The sequence below is a fragment of the Diadema antillarum genome, unplaced genomic scaffold, assembly GCF_040938485.1.
Source record: "Diadema antillarum isolate AM-2024a unplaced genomic scaffold, OU_Dant_1.0 seq00000827_RagTag, whole genome shotgun sequence".
NCBI lineage: Eukaryota > Metazoa > Echinodermata > Echinoidea > Diadematoida > Diadematidae > Diadema > Diadema antillarum.
In genome coordinates this window covers 492,005-516,128 of record NW_027271704.1, presented here as the reverse complement: position 1 = coordinate 516,128, position 24,124 = coordinate 492,005, and the positions used below count along the sequence as shown (strand labels likewise).

The following is a 24,124-nucleotide window of genomic DNA, read 5'->3' as shown; positions in this document are numbered from 1 at the left end:
ATATCACATTTTGACCTCCAGATCTCGGCCGTTGACCGCACGATCGCGACGAAAATTGGCACACACATTGCCTATGATGTGATCTGAAGTACCACAAAGTTAAATTTAAAAAAAAAACATTTATGCTAAGTTATGCTAATTTATGCATAATGATGCATGAAATCAGACAATTTGGTATAAATCACTAAATAAAGCTCAAAATGGGCACATTTTTTGTGCAAATATTCTTTTTAATGTCCTGAGCAAATATAAGAGAAAAAAATTGTGCCATCAGAAAAAGTTTGTTAAGTATTTCAATGTTTTTTAAATTTCTTAATATGTATTTCTTCATTTTTTTGACTTTATGTTTTCATTGTTTTTTCGATGAAACTTGTCTGCGACATTGTTCCAAACAAGAAAATATGTTATTGATTAATTCTAATCAATAAATCCCCCAAAATAATCATGCTTTTATGAAATTTGCCTGTAAGCACAGTTTGCATTGAAATTGTACACGAATTCACGTTTTTGAGCAATTTTTGGTGCGACATGCACGATACATATTTATGCGCAACTTCAGAACTGCGAGCCTGGGCATCGCAAATTTGGTGTCAAAAGATGCGGGAGACTTGAAAGAAAAAAGTCATGTAACGTTGCGGCGATAGCTTTTCGCATTAGCGATACATCGCGCCGAACATCGAGGGGGGATGGTTGTGAAGTAACGTATCGGTACAAAAAAAGATAAATAGATAAATAAAAGTGATGCACTCATTTATTTCTGGAATATAAAGTATGATAATTAGTAACATTTTGAAACCCTTTACAATCATGTTGGTATGGGAAACATTTGTGTAGCATGCGAAATGCAGTAAAAAATTACATGGGGATAAAATGCCACTAACTTTAATAGAGTGACCACTAAACACAGGTTTGACTGTAGATGTACCTGACAAAATGGAAGAACAATACATTATCACAGACATGGCAATTAGGCCGCATTCATGCGAATTTCGTAGCCAGAATCACAAACATGAATCATGATTCAAAACGGCGTTTCAAATCACAGTCTCAGCGGAAGAGCGTTCATGCGGGCTTTCGCAATGCTAATTCTGGCTCTGCTCATCCTTTGCCATTGCGCAGCGCACTGCGCAGTTTCTGCAACTCGAGCCAGACCTCCTTATGCCAACTGATCAGTCAGTTATTATAGGCCTTTACGTTTTAATTTCAGTGAATACTTTCCAATACTAAGGTGTGGCATTCAGGCTCTGCCCACAGAAGGGAATAATCCTAATTCTTCGTCTCTCCAATCGTTTCCCTAGGTAGACACAGCGCTGCAGGCATTACTTTTATCAACTCAATCGGAGAGTAATTACATGTATTATTATATTAAACAGCTAACGTTAGATACTAGCATAGAATCGGTGTATGGCGTTGATGTAAACAAATAAGTGCAAGTATGGTACCGAAACACACGATTCATAAGACGTACACAAGCACGCGAACAGAGCAAGAAGCTGTGGGATACCCCTCGAGACACGCATGCGCACAACGCACAATGACGTCATAGAATCATGATTGAAATCACGGTTGCGTTCATGCGGTTTCTGCGATTGTGATTCTGGCTGAATCATGATTCAAAACGCCCTATTTTCCGCGTTTCAGATCGGCGTTTTGAAACGCGTTTAAATGGAAAAATCGCATGAACGCAACGCAACTAAACACGTTTAGCGACTAAACGTGTTTAGAAACGCAATTCTAGTTTCGCATGAACGCAGCCTTAGTAACATTCTATCGCCTTATGCATTCACATGGGTAAAAAGACTTGCATGCTACATACAATAATACAGACATTATGTATGTCTGTGTGTGTGTGGGGGGGATAATTTCCTCCAATCTTGTCTATAATGGCCACCTGCTTATAAAAGCCACATTTTGTGATCAATTCCATTGAGGGGTCACTGCACACAGGTTTGACTGTACACAAACCTGGCTAAATGGAAATGGGACAAGAAAATAGCACCTGATACTCACGGGAGGTTTGTATGCATACCTGACCTACTACTAGGTACAATGCATTCAGGATGTAGAGATAGATTAGTTCATATCTAGATCCAGACTTTTCACTCATTTAAACTGCATCAGTATCAATATCTGTGCTCTACATTTGGCTTTGAGAGACAACAGGCTGTACACGTGACAAGTAGCCAATCTGAGGCTTGAACTCTATATCACATTCTGTAGATACACAGTTTTTATTTAACTCTTGCACAGCTATCCAATAGCTGATATCATTAGCTGACAAACAGAAGGCCGTTATTGCAATTTGGGGGTTTTGCATTATTGGTATCACGTTGTAGACCTTGATTTCCTCTACATTATGGCGTCATTCTAAATCAATTCCTTTTCAGTGAAATGTTGAAAATCAAAACCACGAGGATGCTACAAGTTGAACACTGTATTTTACCAGATATTTGGAGTAATGCTTTTGAATATACCCACCTTTGATTAAATCAACTTTTTACTTCATGAAAATTGGTTGTTTCACTTTAATTCATGCTCATAAAGATCATAGTGCCCTTCTGGTTCTCAGCTGACAATATTGTGATATTATCACCGATACAGTTGAAGGAGATATCAAAATATTACATTTCTTTATATGTAGCCTAGATGGGGAATTTGGAGTTACATTGAATAGGCTATAATACTGCTCATATGCAAATCGAGCATACAAAACATGCAGTTTTACTGAACCACTAAAATGTGTTATCTGAATGATAATAATATACATTGTAATTCCATGACCACAACTAACAAAGAAAAATAAAGAAAGGAGACCCTGAATTATCAATAAGATGTGTTGGACAACCCACTTGTATCACAAACATCATCCTTTACACTTCTGGCACACAAAGTACACTGAATCCTAGTTTGCAGATTTGGTTGCAAAGTACAGCTGTATCATGAAATAAACCACACAAATGAATGCTGGAAGCAGTATGTTCAGCATACAAATCTTGGATGCTGTGAACGTACTATCAACCACAAAAGGATGAGTCCAGGATACATGAATCTTGCCATCCTGATATGGTGTAATAGCAGGATACATCCAGATCATTTGCAACCTGGAAATCACTATGTGGTTTATCAATCTCACATGTTTTCATTGCTGGTTTGCACACCTTTTAGTTTGTAGAGTTAATTATCACAGATAGCATGCTGATTTCTACTTGTTGCTGAAACAATGAAGACACTGAGGAGTATGTATCAGTGATATTTGGTTGTAATAGCTGGCACACCGTGCATCACAAAACCAACAAAAAGTTGCAATGTTGTATCCCGATTTTACGCAAGGACTCAAAAACAGGTGAATAGGGAAAACTTACTTTAAATAATCTTCAGATTTCACGTTTTCTGAAAGAACAATTCTTCTTCTACTTAATCTCAAAGTTTGCATTCATGTACAGGAAATTGTGTTTTTGCAGTTTTTCTAGAACAGTAGTTTTGTACAATATTGTAAATGAGGCACATTGTATGTCTTAGGGGCTCCTTATCATTTCTTAAAAAGTTTACACATTCTTCACTGTCAACTCTGATAACTTGTACAAAAATTATGTCTCTTAACTGCCTTAAAAGTTAGCATTAGCCATGAATAGAATGTGTTTAATGAGTTTGAAATTTTTCAGCTGAATGTAATCTAATCCCTTCATTGTGATTGCTATGGAGTTTAACATCCTATTTTTTGTCCTACCCACTGCACAGAGCACAGCTTCATGAGATAAAGCACTAGAATAGACCCTGATCTTCACAGCCTTCTTTCTTATTAAAACTCCTCCAGAGTATGTACTTTCTGTCCATTATTTAGGATAGGAAATTCCATGTGTGTATATTGAGTCATATAACATTTTAGAGCTTACAGTCTGCTTTTTCAGAATCTGCCCTTCACTAAAAATTCATGTCCGGTGACTTTTTGTTGGTTTTGTGATGCACGGTCACCTACTGTAAAACGAGGAATGTTCATGTGCACTTTAATTTCGCTAATTTCGCGAGAGCCAAGATTCGTATTCATTTTTCCTATGCTGCCCAGAAAACGGCTTTGATAGAAAGATTAGAGTTTCTTCTATCAATATCAGTTTTCTTTTTGTATAAAAACTGAATGTATCACAGAATTATTTACTTCTTTCCACTGTAGTGTGCACTTATTTTGCTATAAAACTCGTACGAAGATGTACATAGCGATCAGGCTGAACTTGGTAGATATCCGCTTTCACTGACCCCATACAGGTGCCTCTTTCATGTAGAACAAAAGAGTTTGTGAGAGTATAAGCACATGCTCTATTCATACCTCGCCCAATCGATATTTTGCATCGTTCGATGGCACATGTAACTGACCAAGGAAAGGGGATACATGTACTTTAATTGTAACTCGACTGCTTTCACACAGGTGGATTACCAACTTGTAAGTACTCTGTCGAACTGCAAGAAGAATCTCATTTGGGGGCATTGGGGGCTCTCAGAGAATAGCAGGAGGAATGGGTTAACAGCCAAACATCAATGTCATTCATTGGTCATCATTAACACACACATGAACCAAAAAAAAAAAAATGCTTTCAATGAATAGTAACAGCATCATCTTCCATCAAATACACACATATATACCTATTACAATCACCAACACATCAAATCACCCCATGTACACAAGTATAGCCATACTCACCAGGTATATGTCACAGAGATTGTGCAGCCAGAACCTGTAGAGGGCGCTTGTCACCATTGGGAGATCCACAGAGCTGAATCCCTCATGACAAGCCAACACAGTCTCTGAGAATCTGCTTAGAATCCAGCGATCCATTGGCCCAGCCATGTCTTCAATCTTGGTGTAAAAGACAGCAAATAAGAGTACAGACTTGTTTAAAGGGATCGTACAGTTTTGGTTGAGACCTAATTTCAGGTTTCTAACATTTTTGGTGAGATAATGAGAAACCTCTTATGAAATATGAAAGAGCATGTAATTCTATGAGCAATTCAACATTTATTTGATGAAAATTGGTTTTGAAATGGCTTACATATCCCAAAAAAGAGTGATTCTAATAAAGTGTAGGACCCACACTTTGTTACGATGGCTTTGTTTTACTTTGTTTTTGGATGTTTCAGTCATTCCAAACCCGATTTTCATCAAATAAACTTTAAATTCCTCGTAAAATGGTATGCTCTGTACTATATCATGAGTGTTTTCTCGGTATCTCGCAAAAAGTTAAAAGCCCAATTCTCATCTCCACCAATACTGTACCATCCCTTTCCTCTTTAGCTTTTGTGTTGTGTGTAGTCATACAGTATGATATCAATGTCACGTTGAATACACTGTTGACTGTTTACTAACTTCTGAATGCTGTCATGTACATCCAATGTTGCACACATAAACTCTAATACAAATATATATAGCAAAGCAAAAAGAAGATTTTGAATACAAAAGCAATTGCTGGTGGTTAAGATCCTTGCATAATTCAAAACATTGTGTAGAATGGTGTAATATACATGTATGTATCTTAACTGTGTAGTTTTTCATTAGCTATACAAGTATTTGTAGAGATATCTCTTATCTATTAAATCTCCCTGTGCATGACTCAATGAAGCCTTTCAAGACAAGAAACTGACTGATATTACAAACTTAGTCCAAATTCTTAAAATAAAAAGGAAATATATCCTGCATGATTCAAATTTTACCCGGAATTCAAAGTTGCTCTTTACACTACACGTTACTTACATATTATTCCCTACTTATAATTCTTACTGCTTCTGTTATGATTTCAGGTTTTTTTCTACATCATTCACCAATCATTTCACACCATCAGCTCACAAAGAGAGAACCAATGTACACATCAGCCGGGTTCACACGTACAAAATAGCGGGATGACGATCGCGCTCCATATCTCGAGATTTTTTGCAGCCGTTCACACGCTCCAAATTAGCGAAATAGCGATCGCGCTCGGAATATTGAGTTTTTTGCAACCGTTCACATGTAAAGAATTATCCCGCTAATTGCCGATCGAGGTAACGGCAAAGCATGCAAACTGGGGCACACAGCACCCTTCTCTTTCACTGCCTGTGCGCGCTTTTCTTTGCCCATTGTTGTTTGCGCGTCAGTGGTGTGGTTCGGGCGCTGTTGTTGTGGTGCGTCCACTGGGTGCGTCCCTTCACACAGGCCTTGCTGTAAAACCTCGAGATTCTAATCCTGACCATTCACACGTACCAGCGCGGGGCGAATTATCCCGATAATTGAAGAACTAGCACAAGATTTCTTGGGATTAGCACTGCGATGCTTATAGCGCTAATTGTCGGGTTTTTTCTGTCCGCACGAGCAAAAAACTCAAGATACCGATAGCGATGCAAATCTCGAGATTTGTATCCCACTGATTGGTGTACGTGTGAACCCCCCTAATCTGTTTTAAAATCTCTCTATGAAGAACTCCATTGTAGTCACCATTGTTTGGTTCAGTTTGAGACTTGATAAAACTCATTCTCCTAATGATCACATATCAAATGACTGCGACAGTAATGATAATGTCAGCTACAGCAATTCTATTATCATCATTATTAACATCATTACTTTTAGAACTATTATTGCTATTGCTAGAATTTAACCTGCTGAACACTAGTTCCAAATTACTTGGGCAGGTGTTTATAGGAAATGTGTATTGTAGCAAAATCAGCTCGTCTTCATTGGGTCAAAATTATTATTATGGTCAAGACTAATAATCACATCTAGATCATCAAGTCCAAGAATCCCATATACTTCCCAGTACGGATAACATACCTCTGCGAAAGACAGAAATCGGAACTCTTCCTTGTGAAAGGCTGAAAGGGCAAACTTTGTGGCATTCCAGATTTTGTTGCAAAAATGTCGGAACTCCAGAACTCTGGCAACATTCAAGTTGATGTCTTGCCCTGATCAGCAGAGAAGAAAACAAAAATAACAAGATCACAAATAATCTCACTTTTGCAGACAAAATTAAAACAGACATGTGGCTATGAACCAAACATGGCAAATACATTTCTAAATTTATTGAGTATTATACAGTTATTAAACACATGTACTATCATATACTTATATGAGACTCAAAGGAGCTTTCTGTCACTAACATGTCCACATAATTAGTACTATCGGTAGATAATTACCTCTATCTCTCAATTTCTGCTTTATATTTCTTACCCTCTTCTATTGCCCCTATACCCTACTCTTATCATCAGGCTTCCTTCCCTTCAAGTTCTCCCACTCAACATACATGTAAATACAAATAACTGCACATTGCTTTTGGCATGGACAAATAATCAACTATGGCTGTTACTGATATTGTGTGGACTGGGGAGAAAATATCAATTCTGTAACTGTAAGTGAGGCATCAACTCCTCTATAACAGAAACACAGAAATACAAAGAACTCAAAGAAAACCTCTGTAACCTCACTATCTCTGGAGTACACAAAATCCCTCTATTCTTACAAAGACAGTTTGCCATTGAAAGTTGTCAGAAATCAATAGAATTTTCCTGAGAGATGAATCACACTTGCTATATCAAACAAATGAGTCTATTCAATCATTTATCAACACTTATTATCATTAAAAGTAAATTACACTCACTATCAGTCTCTTTATGCTGGGTAGTTTTGACTGAGAGTTTTCAAGTGTGTATAAAAATAGAAATAGACGATATACATATGGAGTGCTCTGGTCAAAGTAAAGCCGAGATATATGATACTACAGATGCTCCTTGGAGTGTGTATAAAAGCTGAGATACATACTACAGTTGTATTCTAGTGTGTGTGAAGCAGAGGAAAAAGATGGCGCCGTCAGACTGGCAAAAGATTGAGAAGTTTAACATCGCGAAGTCTTCATGATGTTTTGTCGTGCGGTCACACTGGCAGCCAAACTTGGATCAAGAAGTTTGGGTCATTGGTATGCGTGCGCAAGAAAGAAGAAAGAGCACCCCATCCGATGGCTAGCGATTGTGACATAACAATGCACATCTGTACATGACAATGGCCTCGCGCTTCAGAGATACCGCCAGCAAACAGATCAAGAAGTTTGTCGGGGGTGAAGGAAATATCCCTAGTTGGAGTGGGAAGTTTCGCGAAAAGTTTTGCGAGAAGTTTCGAGGGAAGTTTGTGGTCATACTTGAAAAACTTCAAGATCAGAAAGATCATGAACTTAATCTTCTTGATCTTTTGCCAGTCTGACCGCACCTAGACATCTTCACTCAAACTGCTTTTCCTTTCGTGTTAGTTACTGAATGTACGTCCATGTACAGAGTACTTACCTAGTGAGTTGTATGAAGCAAGAGCAAATCTCAAAGCATCAGTTCCGCACTCAGGAATCCCATGAGGGAAGTCCGACCTTTGACCTTTCATGGCCACTGCCATCTCCTTGGGGTCAAGCTTCAAGTTACCATGGGTCATTCTGGCCTGGAGTTCCTGGGAAGGAGGTTGCCAGCAAGGACAGGGCAATGTAAAAATTACTACCTAGGTCACTAGTTAAAAACACTGTGAAAATTACATGGTATCCATCCACACAGTCAGCGCTGTGGGAGATTGTTTCTGAAGAAAGATAATGTACGCGTTCAGTATCTGCGGGTCTTTTAATTAACAAGGCAGGAGCGCTCTGTGGCTTTTTGTCTGTACTGTATCAAATAACACTATATGAGCTAACAGATACACTACACTATCCCAAGAGGGCAATATTTTCTACTACATGATGATATAAAATCTGTTCAAGGCAATTATCATCTTTTAGAGTTGAATAATATGATATGTTCATCCAATCTTTCTTCTTTTACTTTTAATTTGGTGATGCAAACAATGAGCTGCAAAAGACTATCATATCATGCCCTGAAAATCACAGGGTATGCCAGTACAATGCTCCTAATTAGTACTGCTTGCTCAGGTGTGTAGTAAGTCTGCACATTCTTTTTTTGTGTGTGTGTGTTCTTGTCACACTGTGTAGCTAGGTACCAACAGCTGAAGAGCAGTGGCTCTACCAGGGCCCTGTTTTATGAAGAGTTAAAATTGATTATGAAGTTGATTTCTATCATACATGTAAGTCTAAGGCAGCCTGTGTGTTAAGGAAATTTAAAATCGATTATATCTTTTGATAAAACAGGGCCCAGATTGATTATTTCTGTACATGCACACTGGAGGCAAAGTAACACACTTTATATTGGACACTAGCTACTGTAAGTACAGTGAGAAAACACAGGGTTCAGGCTAGGGTTTACTAGTAGTAGTGTACAGTGCATTTACTCTGATACAGAATACACACTAGCCCAAAAATGCTTAATGTGGATAACAATTTCGAACGTTCGAACAGCTATATAAGAAAATCATGTTGCAAAGCTTCAAGAAATCTTTCTTTTCTTTTCTACAATTTTCTGTATTTTTTGTGCGCATGAAAAAAAAAGTTAAAATGTACTTGATAACTCTTACAAGGGCTCTTTTACACAGCTGCCACGGGTCTTAACCCGTTGAGGACAGACTGATTTTGCTAAAACACGTATTTCCCACAGACATCTGCCCCAGTATTCTCGGGACTCGTTTTCAATGGGTTAAAGTGACGTAACATACACACAAATAACATACAAAATGAAAATTCTGTTAATTGACAGTGGAATGTGATCTTTGAGCATTAAGTCCTAATATTCTGTACATTATGAGATAAGACAGTAATTTATTACATTATTGTACCTCAAGAGATATTCCCTGTACCACGTCTAGAGGGTCAATGACATTGCCCAGAGATTTGCTCATCTTGCGCCCGTGAGCATCTCTGACCATCGAGTGTAGGTATACCTTAAAACAAAGAAAACAAATGAACAAATCAGTTAATGACATCACAATGAATATCAAATGGAGACAATCTCAAGGCCAGACTACATGTAACGAGTAAAACTGTATTGCATTAACCTTCCCATGATGCATGTCAACACTGTGAAATAGGAATGTTTCTAACATTGAATACCTGTCTATCACCTGAACCCTCCCATGATGCATGCCAACATTTGTGAAATAGGAATGTATAAAACACTGAACACCTGTCTAACACCTGAACCCTATAATGATGTATACCAACACTGTGAAATAGGAATGTATCAAACACTGAACACCTGTCTAACACCTGAACCCTATAATGATGTACACCAACACTGTGAAATAGGAATGTATCAAACACTGAACACCTGTCTACCACCTGTTACCAGTGACCCCAGAGATCAAACCACATCCATCCCATCCTCTCTCATCCACATAAATCCCCACCTTCAACACTATCTAATGAGAATAATCTGTAGGATAGTTAACTTCTAACACTTAGATCACTCAAACATGTTTATTTATAGAGGGATTGTAACAATGAACTAAACTAAACAGACAGTCTCCATCACAAGATCTGCCTTTCCCTCCTTCTATGTGTACTGACACTGACATCAATCACTACTATAGGAGATCCTATTACCACACTTCAAACACTTGAAAGAACAATGTAACACCACATCAAACATCATGGTATAATCTTACAGAGTAGTGAGGTAGCTCAGTTGGCAGCGTATCTGCCTTTCAATCAAATGGGGTTCAGGAGAGGGTTCAAACCCAAGTTAATCTTACTGAGCAATGTTGTGTGTTTTCTTGCCGTCCCCTCTAGTAAGAGGCAAAACACTTTGCCCTTGGATAGGACAATATAAGGGAGGTCCCTCGTGTATTAAAGAGAGCCACAACGAATGCATGCAAAAGATTCTGCTTCATTCATTAATAACAAAGAGCAGGGTGCATAACTTGGAGAAATGGTTCGACCTCCCTCCCCCAGCATATGCAATTGGACCCTATGGAAGGCCAGCTAATGTAGCTGAAACATCTTGTCAGATGGAAAATACAAAATAAACAAACAAACTGTACATCCACCACCACATAACAACTGAACCTAATAGCAAACACCATGTTACAATCAAATCCTACATCAAACCTAGAAAAATACCGATTCCCTGCTATGTTTTTCATGATACCATCCCTACACCATGCCTGCCATTTTTCTGGACCTCAGAGCCTCCATTAATTTCACTCCAACCCTAACCCTTCCTCCAAGCTATTATCCAAGTTCCTACGTACCTTGCTAAAGGGCAGTTTGCCGGTCAGCTGCTGACCCATCATCACCATTCTGGCCACCCAGAAGAAGAGGATGTCATATCCTGTCTCTAGGATGCTGCATGGATAGAACCGATCCAGATCCTCAGTCTGCAGGGAGAGATTGAGAGTTTTCAGCTAGAGAGATTACACCACCAGCAAGCCATGGTCGGATCTAAAACTGTGAGTTTTTTTAAGTACACCGTGTAGTGATTGGTGCACTGTTTATGTGGTATGTGAGCATGGGCAATGTGTCTCTTCCAATTCCATAAAAAAGTTTAAGTAAACACTGATTACCAGCTGCAACATTAGCATGAAATCTGTTTGAGCATACAATAATAATGCATTTGGCAAATATATAAGACTTTATTCTGATGTAGAAATATAAGACTATAAACAGGAATGTATGAGTGGATACATAAGAAGATCATCCCCTTGGTTTATTATGATTTAATTCCACAGCTTTTGTCTGCTGTGAGACAATCTGATTAGTCAGGATCTTGAGAATCACAGCCTTTTCAATTTAACCCATTAAGGACGGACTAATGTTACTACAACACGCATTTCCCATAGACACTAACTCAAATACAAAATGGGACTCCTCAACGGGTTAAAGACGATATGAAAATGCTTAAAGTCACCAATGTGAGATGGATAACAACAAATGTTACCTGTCCTGGCCAGCCATGTACAGCAAATGGAAACAAAGCTGAGGAGAACCAAGTGTCCAAGACATCTTCATCTGCATCAGTGCAAGAAGAGGATGATACATTCAGACTTTCTAGTTTATGCTTATATCACTGAATATGTCTGAGCTGGGAAACAAAGGAATATCACCTCTTCGGAAAACTGGTATGTTTCAACATGACCTTCTGTAATCTGGGCAAGAATTGTCCTGCAACATTCATGGTATGGAATGAAGGTAGGCAGTACGGCATCTGATGCATGTAACATGTACACACACTTTGAGATATCATCAATTCAAACTAAACTAGGACATCTGTGTCTAGTATGTCTACCTCTCATACTTCAATGATAAATATTTCTAATGGCTCTAGTCTTTACTGCATTCACCAACGTCTAGCGGATGCTTGGAGATCTATTACCATCCGTTAATTCAACACCAACTATTAGAAATATCAGGTTCAAATTCCTAGGAAACATCTTTACTATAAGCAATATTAGCTGTGCCTGAGATGTATACTTATACTTGTATACTGTATACATACAGTTGAACCTCTCGTATCCGGACAAGTCGGGACCGGGGCTCATCCGGATAAGGGATTTGGCCGGATACGAGAGACTCAATGCTTTATACATGTACATATACATACACATGTACTGATGTAGCCCATTGTACTTGTAGTACCACATGTAGTAATGTGTACTGCAACCTTTTCATTGTTACACTCAGTAACAGACCCCAAAATAGAGGTTCGTGTTTGCAAGAATGAAATCATTTTCTTTTATAAATTCTTGGGATGATTTACCTAAATAATTATTAAGAAATGTATCAAGTAGATCTTGAAAATAAACAGTACGAGTCGACGAAACTACGCTTCAAAATTCAATCATCACGGCTCGGCAAAGTCGACTGTAGGTCACCATTGTTAGATGGTCTCCCTCTCTCTCTCTCTTTGTGTGTGTACTGTGTGTGAACAATTTTTGAGTGTTCAATATCATTCGTTGCTCAGCCAATGACTCGAAACAATGCATGTCTATCTAGTCATATCAACGGCTGTGTATGGACCTATATGTGGCAATGCGATATGAGAGGACTCGAGTGCATAATCTGTCCATGTTCTTGCGATGATTTGGGGATGTTTGGGGATGTTAAAATGTCTGAAGGTAAGCAATTTGGAAGGAAATTTGATGTAACGTATGTTAATCATGTTGGATTATCTTGGAAGTAATATGCAATTCATGTGTGTTTGTGTAGGAGTTCTCAAGGAGTTGGGAATCCCCCTTTCCTCCTGTAATTGTATTTTTTAAAAAAATCACGGCGAGATTGCGTCCGTATAATAGAGACATCCCGATAAAGGGAGGCCGGATAAGAGAGGTTCAACTGTATGTTCTACACTCCACTTTTCTCACCCTGTGTAAGTGACAACTGGTGGGATTCCACCCCAAACTTGCTGGTTGCTTTTTGCGTAGCTTCCTCCCTGGTCTGACCACTCACCCACAATGTAGTCTCTCCCTGGGAAAAGCAGACAGACAGATATAGAGCCAGGGGATGGTGAGAGATAAAAGACATAACAGTCCACAAATATCAAATATCTTGCTCTCTTCCTATTACATCACAGGGCTGTTTACATCTATACATCGACATCAGGGAGGTTTTAAAAAGCAATCAGGGACTGAGATACATGTACTTGACCATTAACCCATGGAGGGTGGAGTGATTTTGCCACAACATGCATTTCCCATCAACACCTGCCAAAATATACTCGGGACTAGTCTTCAATGGGATACATGCATACAAATAAAAAACACAATTTCCCAGACCAATGAGTAATATATCTTATCTTATCTTATCACATCAACCAGACAGGCTTTTTTGTTTTGTTTTGTTTTGTTTTGTTTTGTTTTGTTTTTCCAGGGAGCCTCCTGCGGATTCAGGGAGACCTAGTCACTCTGAGATTAAACTGATGACTAAAAAAATATCCCCAGGTAACTCTACCATTAGGTTCACAAACATGAACTAGGCTACAATGTCATGATAATGATAGTGTATTAAAAGGTAAATACAGAGTTTTATCTCTTTACACACCACATGTATCACTACATCTCATATGCACCCTCAGTGCTGTGTTAACCCAGCACATGCAGTCGACCATGGAAAGAGAATACATGTGCAATGTACTGCTTGACTACTTTCGCACAGGCAGAATACCAACCTGTTCGTTCATTGTCAACAGGCAAATAGAATCTCATTTGGGGGCACTGAAACTTCTCAGAGAACTGCATGAGGAACGGGTTAAGACAGATTCTCTAGATTTCATGTTAAATGTTACCTCCTTGTCTGTGGGATCCACACCATCAAGAGTCACTCGGTAAGCTGGGATCCGGTGACCCCACCACAGCTGACGAGATATACACCAGTCCCTGTTTGACATATAACACAGTTTACCTCTTTATAGGAATATGGTAACCATGACAACATATCAGATGAGCATAAAAACATTAAGTATGAATTAGGAAACAAGTCTAGGAGTGCTAATCTCATATCCCCTCCCTGGGGCGGGTTGATGTAATTTGTTATTGTTTTTTCTTTTATTATCATGAACCAAAATCAGGTAAAAAGTAGATAAGCATCCCTAAAGGCATCCTGTTTGAGAACATTTTGCTAACTAGAATCATTATAGCATGCACCATCACCATCACCATCACCATCACCACCACCATCACCATCACCATCACCATCACCATCACCATCACCATCACAATCACCATCATCATCACCATCACCATCACCATCACCATCACCATCACCATCACCATCACCACCACCATCACCATCACCATCACCATCACCATCACCATCACCATCACCATCACCATCACCATCACCATCACCATCATCATCACCATCACCAATAACTACCACAACCACCATCATCATCACCATCACCAATAACTACCACAACCACCACTATCACTTAATACCTGATGTTGGAGAGCCAGCTTTGCCAAGTCTTGTTATACATGTCTGGTACAATTGTCAGGTCACCAGTCTCAACTGCTCTCAGGGCATTCTGCCCCATCTCCGCACACTTCACAAACCACTGAGATTTGAGCAAGGGTTCCACTACATCACCTGACCGACTGTGGAGAAGATAAAAAAAATTGCTGTTAAATATCAAAGGATATTTCAAGTAGCTATCAAAAGTGAGATAAATATTGAGCTTCAGATTCAATGACCAGATTTAGTCTATCTACCTTTGAATCATATATAATTATGAGAAGCAATGTTACCAAACACTGGGATAACTGAGACAGCCATTTTGAAAGGCAAAAACTGCAGTCATGATGTTTCAGCAGTCACATGTTACATTTTACTATCACTGGAAGCACAAGAAGAACATTTGATACAAACATAATATCACTTGGAATATTTCAATTCATTCAATCAATTTAAGAATGCCCTAAGATAATCCACTGACGATTCTTTCCTCACAAGAGTTTATTTCTTACCTGCAAATTGGAATGCTCATAGGGTTATCCCTGACTTCTTGGTAGAGACCTTTGTCCTTCAAGGCCTGTAGGACAGCACTCCTGGCATCAAAACGCATCATGCCCTGTGGAAAGACACACTCAAAAGTGACTAAAACAGAAAAATTGCTATTGGATTACTGTGTAAAAACTTCTGAATTATGACAACAGTAGGTTGTTAGAAAGAATGAAATTAGAAAGGTACAACAGCTTATAACAAATTTACATATTATATCATACAATTGAGATTTGGGCTTGTTATAATGAATTGCACAGTTTGTTTTGAAGTTCACTTGGTATTCAGAGAAGGACGGTACAGGCCTGTACATTGCCATGGATTGTCGTAATAGACAGACCAGAATGTGTCAGGTTGAGCAATCAGTGAGATACACATATCTTTTATTTAGCAGAACAACAAAATACACAAACAGGTCAATTTACTAAGTAGTTAGAAGCTAGAATTGCATGAAGATGATTCTGCAATGAGTGTTGTTAACCCCTCAAAGATGGGCTGATTTTGCTACAACATGCATTTTCCATAGACACCTGCCTGAGTACACCCAGAACTCATCCTCAATGGGTTAGTAACACAAGACAATTATTGCCGGATGACTCACCTTGAATTCCTGGCCAGCAGCTGTGATGATGCCACTCTCATCAATAACACTCAGAGAATCCAGGCCATGTCTCTTTCCCATCTCATAGTCATTGTAATCATGGGCCGGAGTGATCTTCACTGCACCTGTTAAAACATTAACAAAATGAATGCTTAGGATGAAGAAGAACTGAGTAACACTTTCACAACAAACAAGAGTACTTTGCAGGATTACAGTCACTAACTTGAAAGATAACTAGCATACATTGTACATGTACACATACTTAATTTTACAAGAATATCAAAAGGATGAATACAGTCACTTACAGTGCTTCTCAGGTTAACACTTAAGTATCAAATTGTACATATTGAAGTCCATAAAACTATGTAATACACCAACCTAATAACTTCAAGGGATAAAAAGAAACTAAAATTAGATTCAAGTCAACCCTAATCAGGCCAAGCTTTTTTGGCAATGCTTAATCCGAAGTGGGCGGATTCCGAAAGAAAGTACATAGGGCAAAAGATATTTGGCAAGTACGCATTGACAGAAAGTCCAATAAATGGACAGACAGGCGGACAGATAGATAGACAAAGACACAGACATAGACAGACACATAAACAGACATACTGTACAGACACAGACATACATACAAACACAACTGACCTGTTCCATAGTCTCTGTCCACATGGTCATCTGCTATGATGGGCAGTTTTCGTCCAGTAAATGGATGGATGGCAAACTGACCGACAAGGTGTCTGTACCTCTCATCCTCAGGGTGGACAGCAATACCAGTATCACCCAGCATTGTTTCAATCCGAGTTGTGGCCACACGGATCTGGGAATCTTGACAGAAAAAATGCCTAGATTACATAACTTGTATATTCTTTCTACAGGACAGCATCACAAAGCTAACAGACATCCATTGAGTGTACGATGGGAAAAACAAATCTATCCCAGACTCAACCACAATAGTGAGTTTATGTGAACCAACACAAACAGTAGGTCCTCATTATTTCCATTGAATTGAGATAATTTCTTGACTATATACAGTATGGGTAAAAGGTGGATAGGCAGTTTGAGAACATTCGCAAGCAATAGAGGAAAACAAAATAATTGATTAGTGTCTACATGTACCTAACAATGCAACCTCCCTATCCTGGTCACTTTAAATTTAGCTATAAAATCATCAATGATACTGTCATTCTACATACTTTATGAGAAATGTAACAAGAACATTTTTTTTAAATGTAGCTTAAAAAAAGGCAAAAATTATATTACAGAAGCTTACCAGAGCCTTCCACTGGATATGAGAAGTAAATCAACGTTCCAAAGTCGATGGGGGCGCTATAACCAGGAACATTCACCTGTGTCCTTCCTGTCAGGGTCAACTGGTCAACCTGGTCACAAAGCAAAAAATGACTGATGGTCAGTGATGGTCACTGATGGTCATTGCTGGACAGAATTTGTGTGTTGACCAGGCTGTTCCAATTCCTTATGCACAATACATGTTTCTGAGAGTTCCAACAACATATTCAAAACTTTGACAGAGTTCCTTGTGTCACACAAATGACGTTTATAGCATGTACTTCTGACTTTTTCTAGAGGGAAGATACGCAGAACATCTCTGTAACAACTGTATAATTACACACAGAATCTATTCAAATTATGTCATAATGTTGGACGGGGTTCATATCTACAGAGCCGTTTATTTATCAAAACATTTCTCAACACTATAGGAAGTCATTATCTTGTCATTCAGCCACCAATAACTGATGTAGCAACTCTAATCAGTAAGTACAATACTTGTTTATGGCTAAAAGACACATACTCTTCATTCAACCAAGTAAGTTGACATAAGTCTGTAAACTCAGTGTGACACAATGAGTCATAAAAAGTGTCATTTAGGTAGAAGTGAAGACATGGCTCAAAGTTTCCAAACATTACCTCTATATCTGATATAGCTGACTTCAAAGCACATGACCAATTCACCAACTGGCTTGACCTGTAGATTATTCCAGCATCATGGAGTCGTACAAACGCTTCTCTCACTGCTGCACTGAATCTCTGAAAAGTGAAGCAAATTAGAAATTTGTAATTCTCAGAATCTTCCACGTGCATCTCGATGTCATTGATTACATTTCACAATGTATCGATATAAGGATTAGCATCGCTCTTTTTCATCAAAAATATCTCAATCATTTCAATATCTCCCTATATCTTTTACACTCTGAAAGATGTTGTGAAAGGGACAACATGCCAAACATGACACACTACAAAATTAAATTTTAATCTTCAGTAGTAAGAGTGGCAATAATCATACCAATGATAATGACCAGTACAACATCAGCGGTATTGAAATTACATGTGATGCACAGCGGGAATAGAATTCACATAAGGCTGTAATTTGGTGTGAATGATCACAGTTTCATGTTGTTGAAGGGTTTAATTTGCATGTGTACAAGTTTATCACAAATATATATACTCTATCTAAAATTCAATATAATTAAATAAATCTATTGTGATTTGATGAAATAGTGAGTGGGCCATACATTCATTTGTTTGTTTTATGTTTCCTGGAAAAATAATCCAACACTTGATGATTAGTACGGCTTACTTCAGGACACACTGATACTAATAGACTACTGATATTACATTTGTCCAAATAGGCATGTGATTATTCTGAAGTATTTATTGTCATTTGGGCTGCCTTCTTACTTAGGCCTGGTTTGGTGGGTTTTTTAAGGGTTTTCCCATTCCCTTCTTTCTTCGGCTGAGCCTTAATAGCCGGCGAACACTTAGGTTCATGATGCGCGGCTGTAGTCACCACCGCCACGACAGACTTAGCTGTATGCAGGGCGCTTGTACTAGTGGTGCCACCCACGACAGGCTTATCTGTATGCTGTGGGGGAACGGTAAGCGGAATTTCCATCCCGCAATATCTCATGAATAAAAATCCTCTTCCGAAGCAAAGTCAGCTCTAACTGAGCTACAAATAGTAACAATCCACAATATGATAAGATAGTGCGACGATGCACGGTAAAAAGGATGAATAAAACTTGATTTAGACTGCGATGAGGGAACTTATTCCCTCGTGCAAAACGTGCGAAGAAGCGATATGACTGTGCACACGTTGAGCGGGCTCTCACTGTGAGTTCTTGCGTAAACTCACGAAATGAAATACCTCATCCATAGTGAAACTCTCTCTTGTCCAGTCAAGGGAAGCTCCAAGTCTTCTCAGCTGCTGGTATATCTCACCACCTTTCCTGTCACCAAAATAATTATCATATAATATTACATGTCAAGCTTCACAGCACAGTCAGAAGAGTTAGAATGATGTACAAAGTTACAGAACATGCTGGGAAAGATTAACTTGCTGTATACTGTCCACATCGGATGTGAGTTCATTTTGCATGCATTACAGATACAAAGAAGCACTGTCTAGCACAAAATGAGAAATCAACTATTGCCAGTTTCAAGACATTCCTTGATATTGTGACATACCAACAAAACCGTCAAAATTTAATATGAGTGCACATGGTTGTGTGTGTTTGTACATGTGGGCATACATCAGATTCTGTGTTCAAAACGGCTGAAATTGAATAAACACACATCTAAAAACATATATGTCAGTAATACTGTAAGCATAAACACAGCTGTCCCTTGTTACTGCAAAGTACAGTCAGTGGCTTGAAAAGCTTGTAAAAAGTATATAAGATGAATCCATACTCGTATGGGAGCAGGCTGGCCAATGGCATGAACACATACATTTGGATATGAGTGCATACAGCATGCTTGTAACGTCAATAAAGATCTGCCATGAACCTGAGAGAGACAAACACCAACACAGGGTGCTGTACACTCACTCTTCTTTCCATTTCCACACATGTTTGACAAACTGCTCCCTGCCCAAGTCCTGCCTGGTGGCCCTTTTTTCATGCTGTAGATGTCTCTCTACCACAACCTGAGTGGCAATCCCTGCATGGTCACAGCCTGGCAGCCAGAGTGTGGGGTTACCTCTCATTCTGTGCCTGCAAGACAGAAGTACATCTCGTTGTAGCTTTTCTTGGCATCATTTCATTCATCCCTATCATCTCCACCAGTAATATCAACTTTGCATCATTGATATAATCACCACCAGTCTCTAAAGTTATTATTTTTTTTCTCTCTCTCTCTCTGTCCTTTAGAGGACAATGAAAAAAAAAAACCCAAAAAAAAAAAAAAAAAAACATACATACTTTGCAAACAAATATCAGCTGCTCTCATTTGAATGAATTGCCTTCTGCCCTCGGGGAGAATGCATAGTGGCATCATGTGTTAGGTATAGACGTAAGGTTAGAACAGTGAAAAAAACATGAAAACTTCATATTGAAGCCTATGAAGATCCCTATACAAGTGTAGGTTACTATGCAAGCAACATTGGAGTCTGGATGGAGGGCAAAGTGGGAAACACTTCATATTTTAGTCAACTTCCTGGCACTTAGCTGTCATAACTTACACATTGTCTTGTAGCACTTACATTTCCACTCATAAGTGTGTGGACTTTGCTTTGAATCTGAGAAAACTTTTCCTATTCGTTGTACTATCCCTGAGTGCCTGAGGTTCATTGACTTACCACCTGACAAGGCTGTCTTGTATAGTGGCAGTGAGGGTGTGGCCAAGGTGCAGAACTCCGGTAACATTGGGTGGAGGAAGACATACCACAAAGGGTGTCTTGTTGACACCCCTTGTCTGGTTCTCTCTGGTCTAAAGGTTTCAGGGGGGACAAAAAATAAATTCAACAGAAGGTGATGAGATAGGAAACCCTTTGTGCTGCTTATTAAACTGATATTGCATTTGACTCTCAAGAGTTTCAAATATAATGTATTTGGCCTCACAGATTAAGATTGAATTCTTCAGTCAAAAAAAAAAGCATGGGCCCCTGATTAATATCAGAAAACAAAATCATAAAGAAAACAGAGCTAGGTAAACCAAAATCACAATGACAACATTAAAAGCTTTCACCTTAGGATGTTAAATGATGTACATTTATTTTCTCCAATCAGTCACTGAATTTGTGTTCACTGAATTCGTGTTCACTGCTTCGACCTCTGGATTAATTTGACACTGATGCAACAAAAAAAGAAATTGACTAGGAGAGTTTTTCTATAAGAGAGATCACTTATCTGTACTTCTGATGTGTACAACTGAACTGGACTCAATTCCTACCTGATATTCTGGTGTAAAAAAGCCCATCTGTTCCCACCAGTCATACCAACATGCCTCGACATATGTGGGACTATATGCAGCAGGGAGTGGAGCTGTTACATCTGCAAAGCAGTATTATTACACACTATTACTGGTCAATTAAACAGATATTAAAATGGATAGATAGATAGATAGATAGATAGACAGACAGACAGACAGACAGAGAGATAGATAGACAAACACATGGATAATTAAAAAACTTCCTTTCAACATGACCAAGCAGTATTTTCTACAAAAATGACTCTGTTGCATGTTCTTTTCAAATACTTTATCAAAAATCAAAGGGTAAAACTAACAAGTTTGAATATCACAGGCCAACTCTATTCCTAGACAATACCACGAATGCTGCTGGAAAGGCATTTTGAGAATAATTAGAAATGTGCAATATTTCAAATATACGATATTTCAAGAAACATTTTTAATGCCTCCGGTGACACCTTGTGGTGGAAGCATAAAAACTGAACACATCTGCTCACTGCTTTGTACATGAAATAATATCTTTGTATTCAAATATATAAAATGAAGTCCACTGTAAACATAATTTTCTCTCAGCAAGACCCATAGGCAGCAGAGGTTAGTTCCAAGTTATCCAATATCAAAACACTAATGAAATACATGTAAAAACATTTTCAAAAGTTGATAGATTTTACAATAAGGCCTGCTACAAGCTGTACCTCCCATCATTTAGAAATAATATTTCTAAATAACGGAGGAAGCGGGCCTTATTGTATTATAATGTCACTTATCTGAATAGATAATAAAAGCATCGTCAATCATCCCCAGATATCTACAATGCAAATAAAACCCCTGACATAACCCTTACTCTAGCACAGCCTTGCCAGTGGATGCATATTGTGTTTTGACCAGGAAATCAAATGTTCCATCAATGTTCAAATTATCAGGAAAAACTTGAGCTCCTGTTAGCCAGTACAACAACAATGGCCCACAGTCAACTTTGTAATGGTGCATTTAGACAGGTACTATCAATCTGCCACAGATAACTCCATAGATGAACTCTTTGATACCTTTTGTATGTGATAACTTTGATTCTGATATGTAATCCAAAATGAAAAAACAAACCTTTCTTTTCTCCCTGCTTGGTTGGTAAATCATAGGTGATGACATCCTTGGCTCTCCCACTCTTCCTACTGGCTGCTTCTCTCCTCCTGCGAGTCTGATCTGATTCTATCTCTCCATCATCCTCCGTCCTCCGGATGGCATCCAGACGCTCCTTCCTCCTTCGCTGCTTCTCTGCCTTGGCCCTTGACTGATTCGCTCCGAGGGATGACCCAGATGAATTGATGGTACATGTAGAATCATCATCTTTGTTGTCCACAAAAGAAGGCCCTTCTGACTTGCAGCCTGATGCTGTGCAGTGGAGCCCTCTCAACCTCAAGACAGGGAAGCGCAGCAGGTGCAAAACATTGTCATTCTTGAGTAGGAAGTACCAATGCTTGAGTGCGTTGGTCAGTGACATCTTGCAGCATCAAGACGTTCCCATTTCTGAAAGTTAGACAGCACATGAAGGTAATTTGAAAAGTAAGACATTTAGATCTACCCTAAATTCACTTTCAATATGTGACCGTGCACCTCAAAACGAACATAAAGTCGCACACACTGATTTTGTGTGAGGACTGAAAATTAGTGAAATGGGTCAACCTAGCCGAGCTTGACTTTTTCATATTTTCTGAAAGAGCGGGTCTTCTTTTACATTATGCTAAAATTTGGTATCATAAAACGGGCAGGAAAGTGTGTTTTTTTAGCAGTTTATCTCGAACATTTTTGGTAGAATAGTGTGATTAGGTGTGTCTTTAGAATCCCTTTTTCATTTCTGAAAAACCTTGTCCACACTCTTCACTTTCAACTCTAAGAACTTTTGACAGAATGTGTTAATGAGGCATGCTTAATTTCGGTTTAATCTGATAATCCCTTCATTGTTGTTACTCTGGTGGTTTACTTCCTGTTTTTTGTCCCATTCATTGCACAGCCAGCACGGTTTGGTAAAGATTAAGCGCTTGAATAGACACTGTACTTCAGAGCCTCTTTTCTCAGTTCACACTTTTCCTGAGTTTGTGCTTTCTTTCCAATATTTAAATAGGTTAGAGAGTCCATTTGATTTGAGTTATACATCATTTTAAAGCTTAAAATCTGCTCTTTCAGAATATGGTCTTAACAAAAAATTCATGTCTGGAGACTTTTTGTTCGCTTTGAGGTGCAGGGTCACATATCACTTTTCATTTAACGATTTAGCCTCTTTGATGATCAATGTATGGTAATCACGGTGTTGCTGTCAGTATTTAAACAAATTGTGTTAATATAAGGCTTTGAAATTATTTTTCCATATTCCCTTTTCAGCTTATTGATAAAATGTTTGAATGTGTGTCAATCATTCTTTATCTTTCTAGTCTATTCTGCCAACATTCATTCAAAAATATAACTTACTTGTCTTTGTTTCATGGTTATATTTGTTTGCTAGAAAAACCATACTTGTGGTATTCACAAGAGAACAAAGACCAAGAGTAAAGAACACAAGTTATTGTTACGATAGTCACATCGACTCTTGGAGAGATTAAACTTAAATATGATTTCATACAAAACCTATTATAGTTTTGTGCAATTGGTCGATTGCACATCATATCAAATATGGTATTTAGCTAAAAGTTCCATCGCACACTGTCACTGTCAGTTGCGCAATTTTGTTTGAGCAAAAATGGATGGCACACGTTTCATTGTATGGCTCTAATGTCATATTAAACAAACATTTGCTGCACGGGAAAGAGTTCCTTATGCCCCCCGCCCACTAGTTTGAAAAAAATGGATAGATTGCTATTTTTTTAATAATAATGGACTAAATAAAGGTTATGCCATTAATGGGAAGACTTCCCATAACCTTTATTCAGTTTATTATTAGTACTAAGGGGAATAGTGGTTT

The 24,124-nt window shown here is 38.5% G+C and overlaps 1 protein-coding gene across 1 annotated transcript in view; it reads right to left on the bottom strand.

The window, feature by feature from the left end:
- LOC139740033 (valine--tRNA ligase-like) overlaps positions 1–22,669 on the bottom strand; it is a 70,569-nt gene extending 47,900 nt beyond the window's left edge. Inside the window, exons 1-19 of the mRNA XM_071650626.1 lie at positions 22,273–22,669; positions 21,154–21,254; positions 20,561–20,691; positions 19,812–19,976; positions 19,130–19,211; positions 17,893–18,012; positions 17,237–17,345; positions 16,612–16,791; positions 15,967–16,091; positions 15,332–15,435; positions 14,804–14,962; positions 14,152–14,242; positions 13,232–13,334; positions 11,809–11,879; positions 11,123–11,248; positions 9,710–9,814; positions 8,290–8,443; positions 6,791–6,921; positions 4,694–4,849 (exon numbers count right to left, since the gene is read on the bottom strand). Coding sequence (XP_071506727.1) covers positions 4,694–4,849; positions 6,791–6,921; positions 8,290–8,443; positions 9,710–9,814; positions 11,123–11,248; positions 11,809–11,879; positions 13,232–13,334; positions 14,152–14,242; positions 14,804–14,962; positions 15,332–15,435; positions 15,967–16,091; positions 16,612–16,791; positions 17,237–17,345; positions 17,893–18,012; positions 19,130–19,211; positions 19,812–19,976; positions 20,561–20,691; positions 21,154–21,254; positions 22,273–22,669 — 2,610 coding nt within the window. The remainder of the gene's footprint in view (positions 1–4,693; positions 4,850–6,790; positions 6,922–8,289; positions 8,444–9,709; positions 9,815–11,122; positions 11,249–11,808; positions 11,880–13,231; positions 13,335–14,151; positions 14,243–14,803; positions 14,963–15,331; positions 15,436–15,966; positions 16,092–16,611; positions 16,792–17,236; positions 17,346–17,892; positions 18,013–19,129; positions 19,212–19,811; positions 19,977–20,560; positions 20,692–21,153; positions 21,255–22,272) is intronic.
- Positions 22,670–24,124: the final 1,455 nt, after the last annotated feature.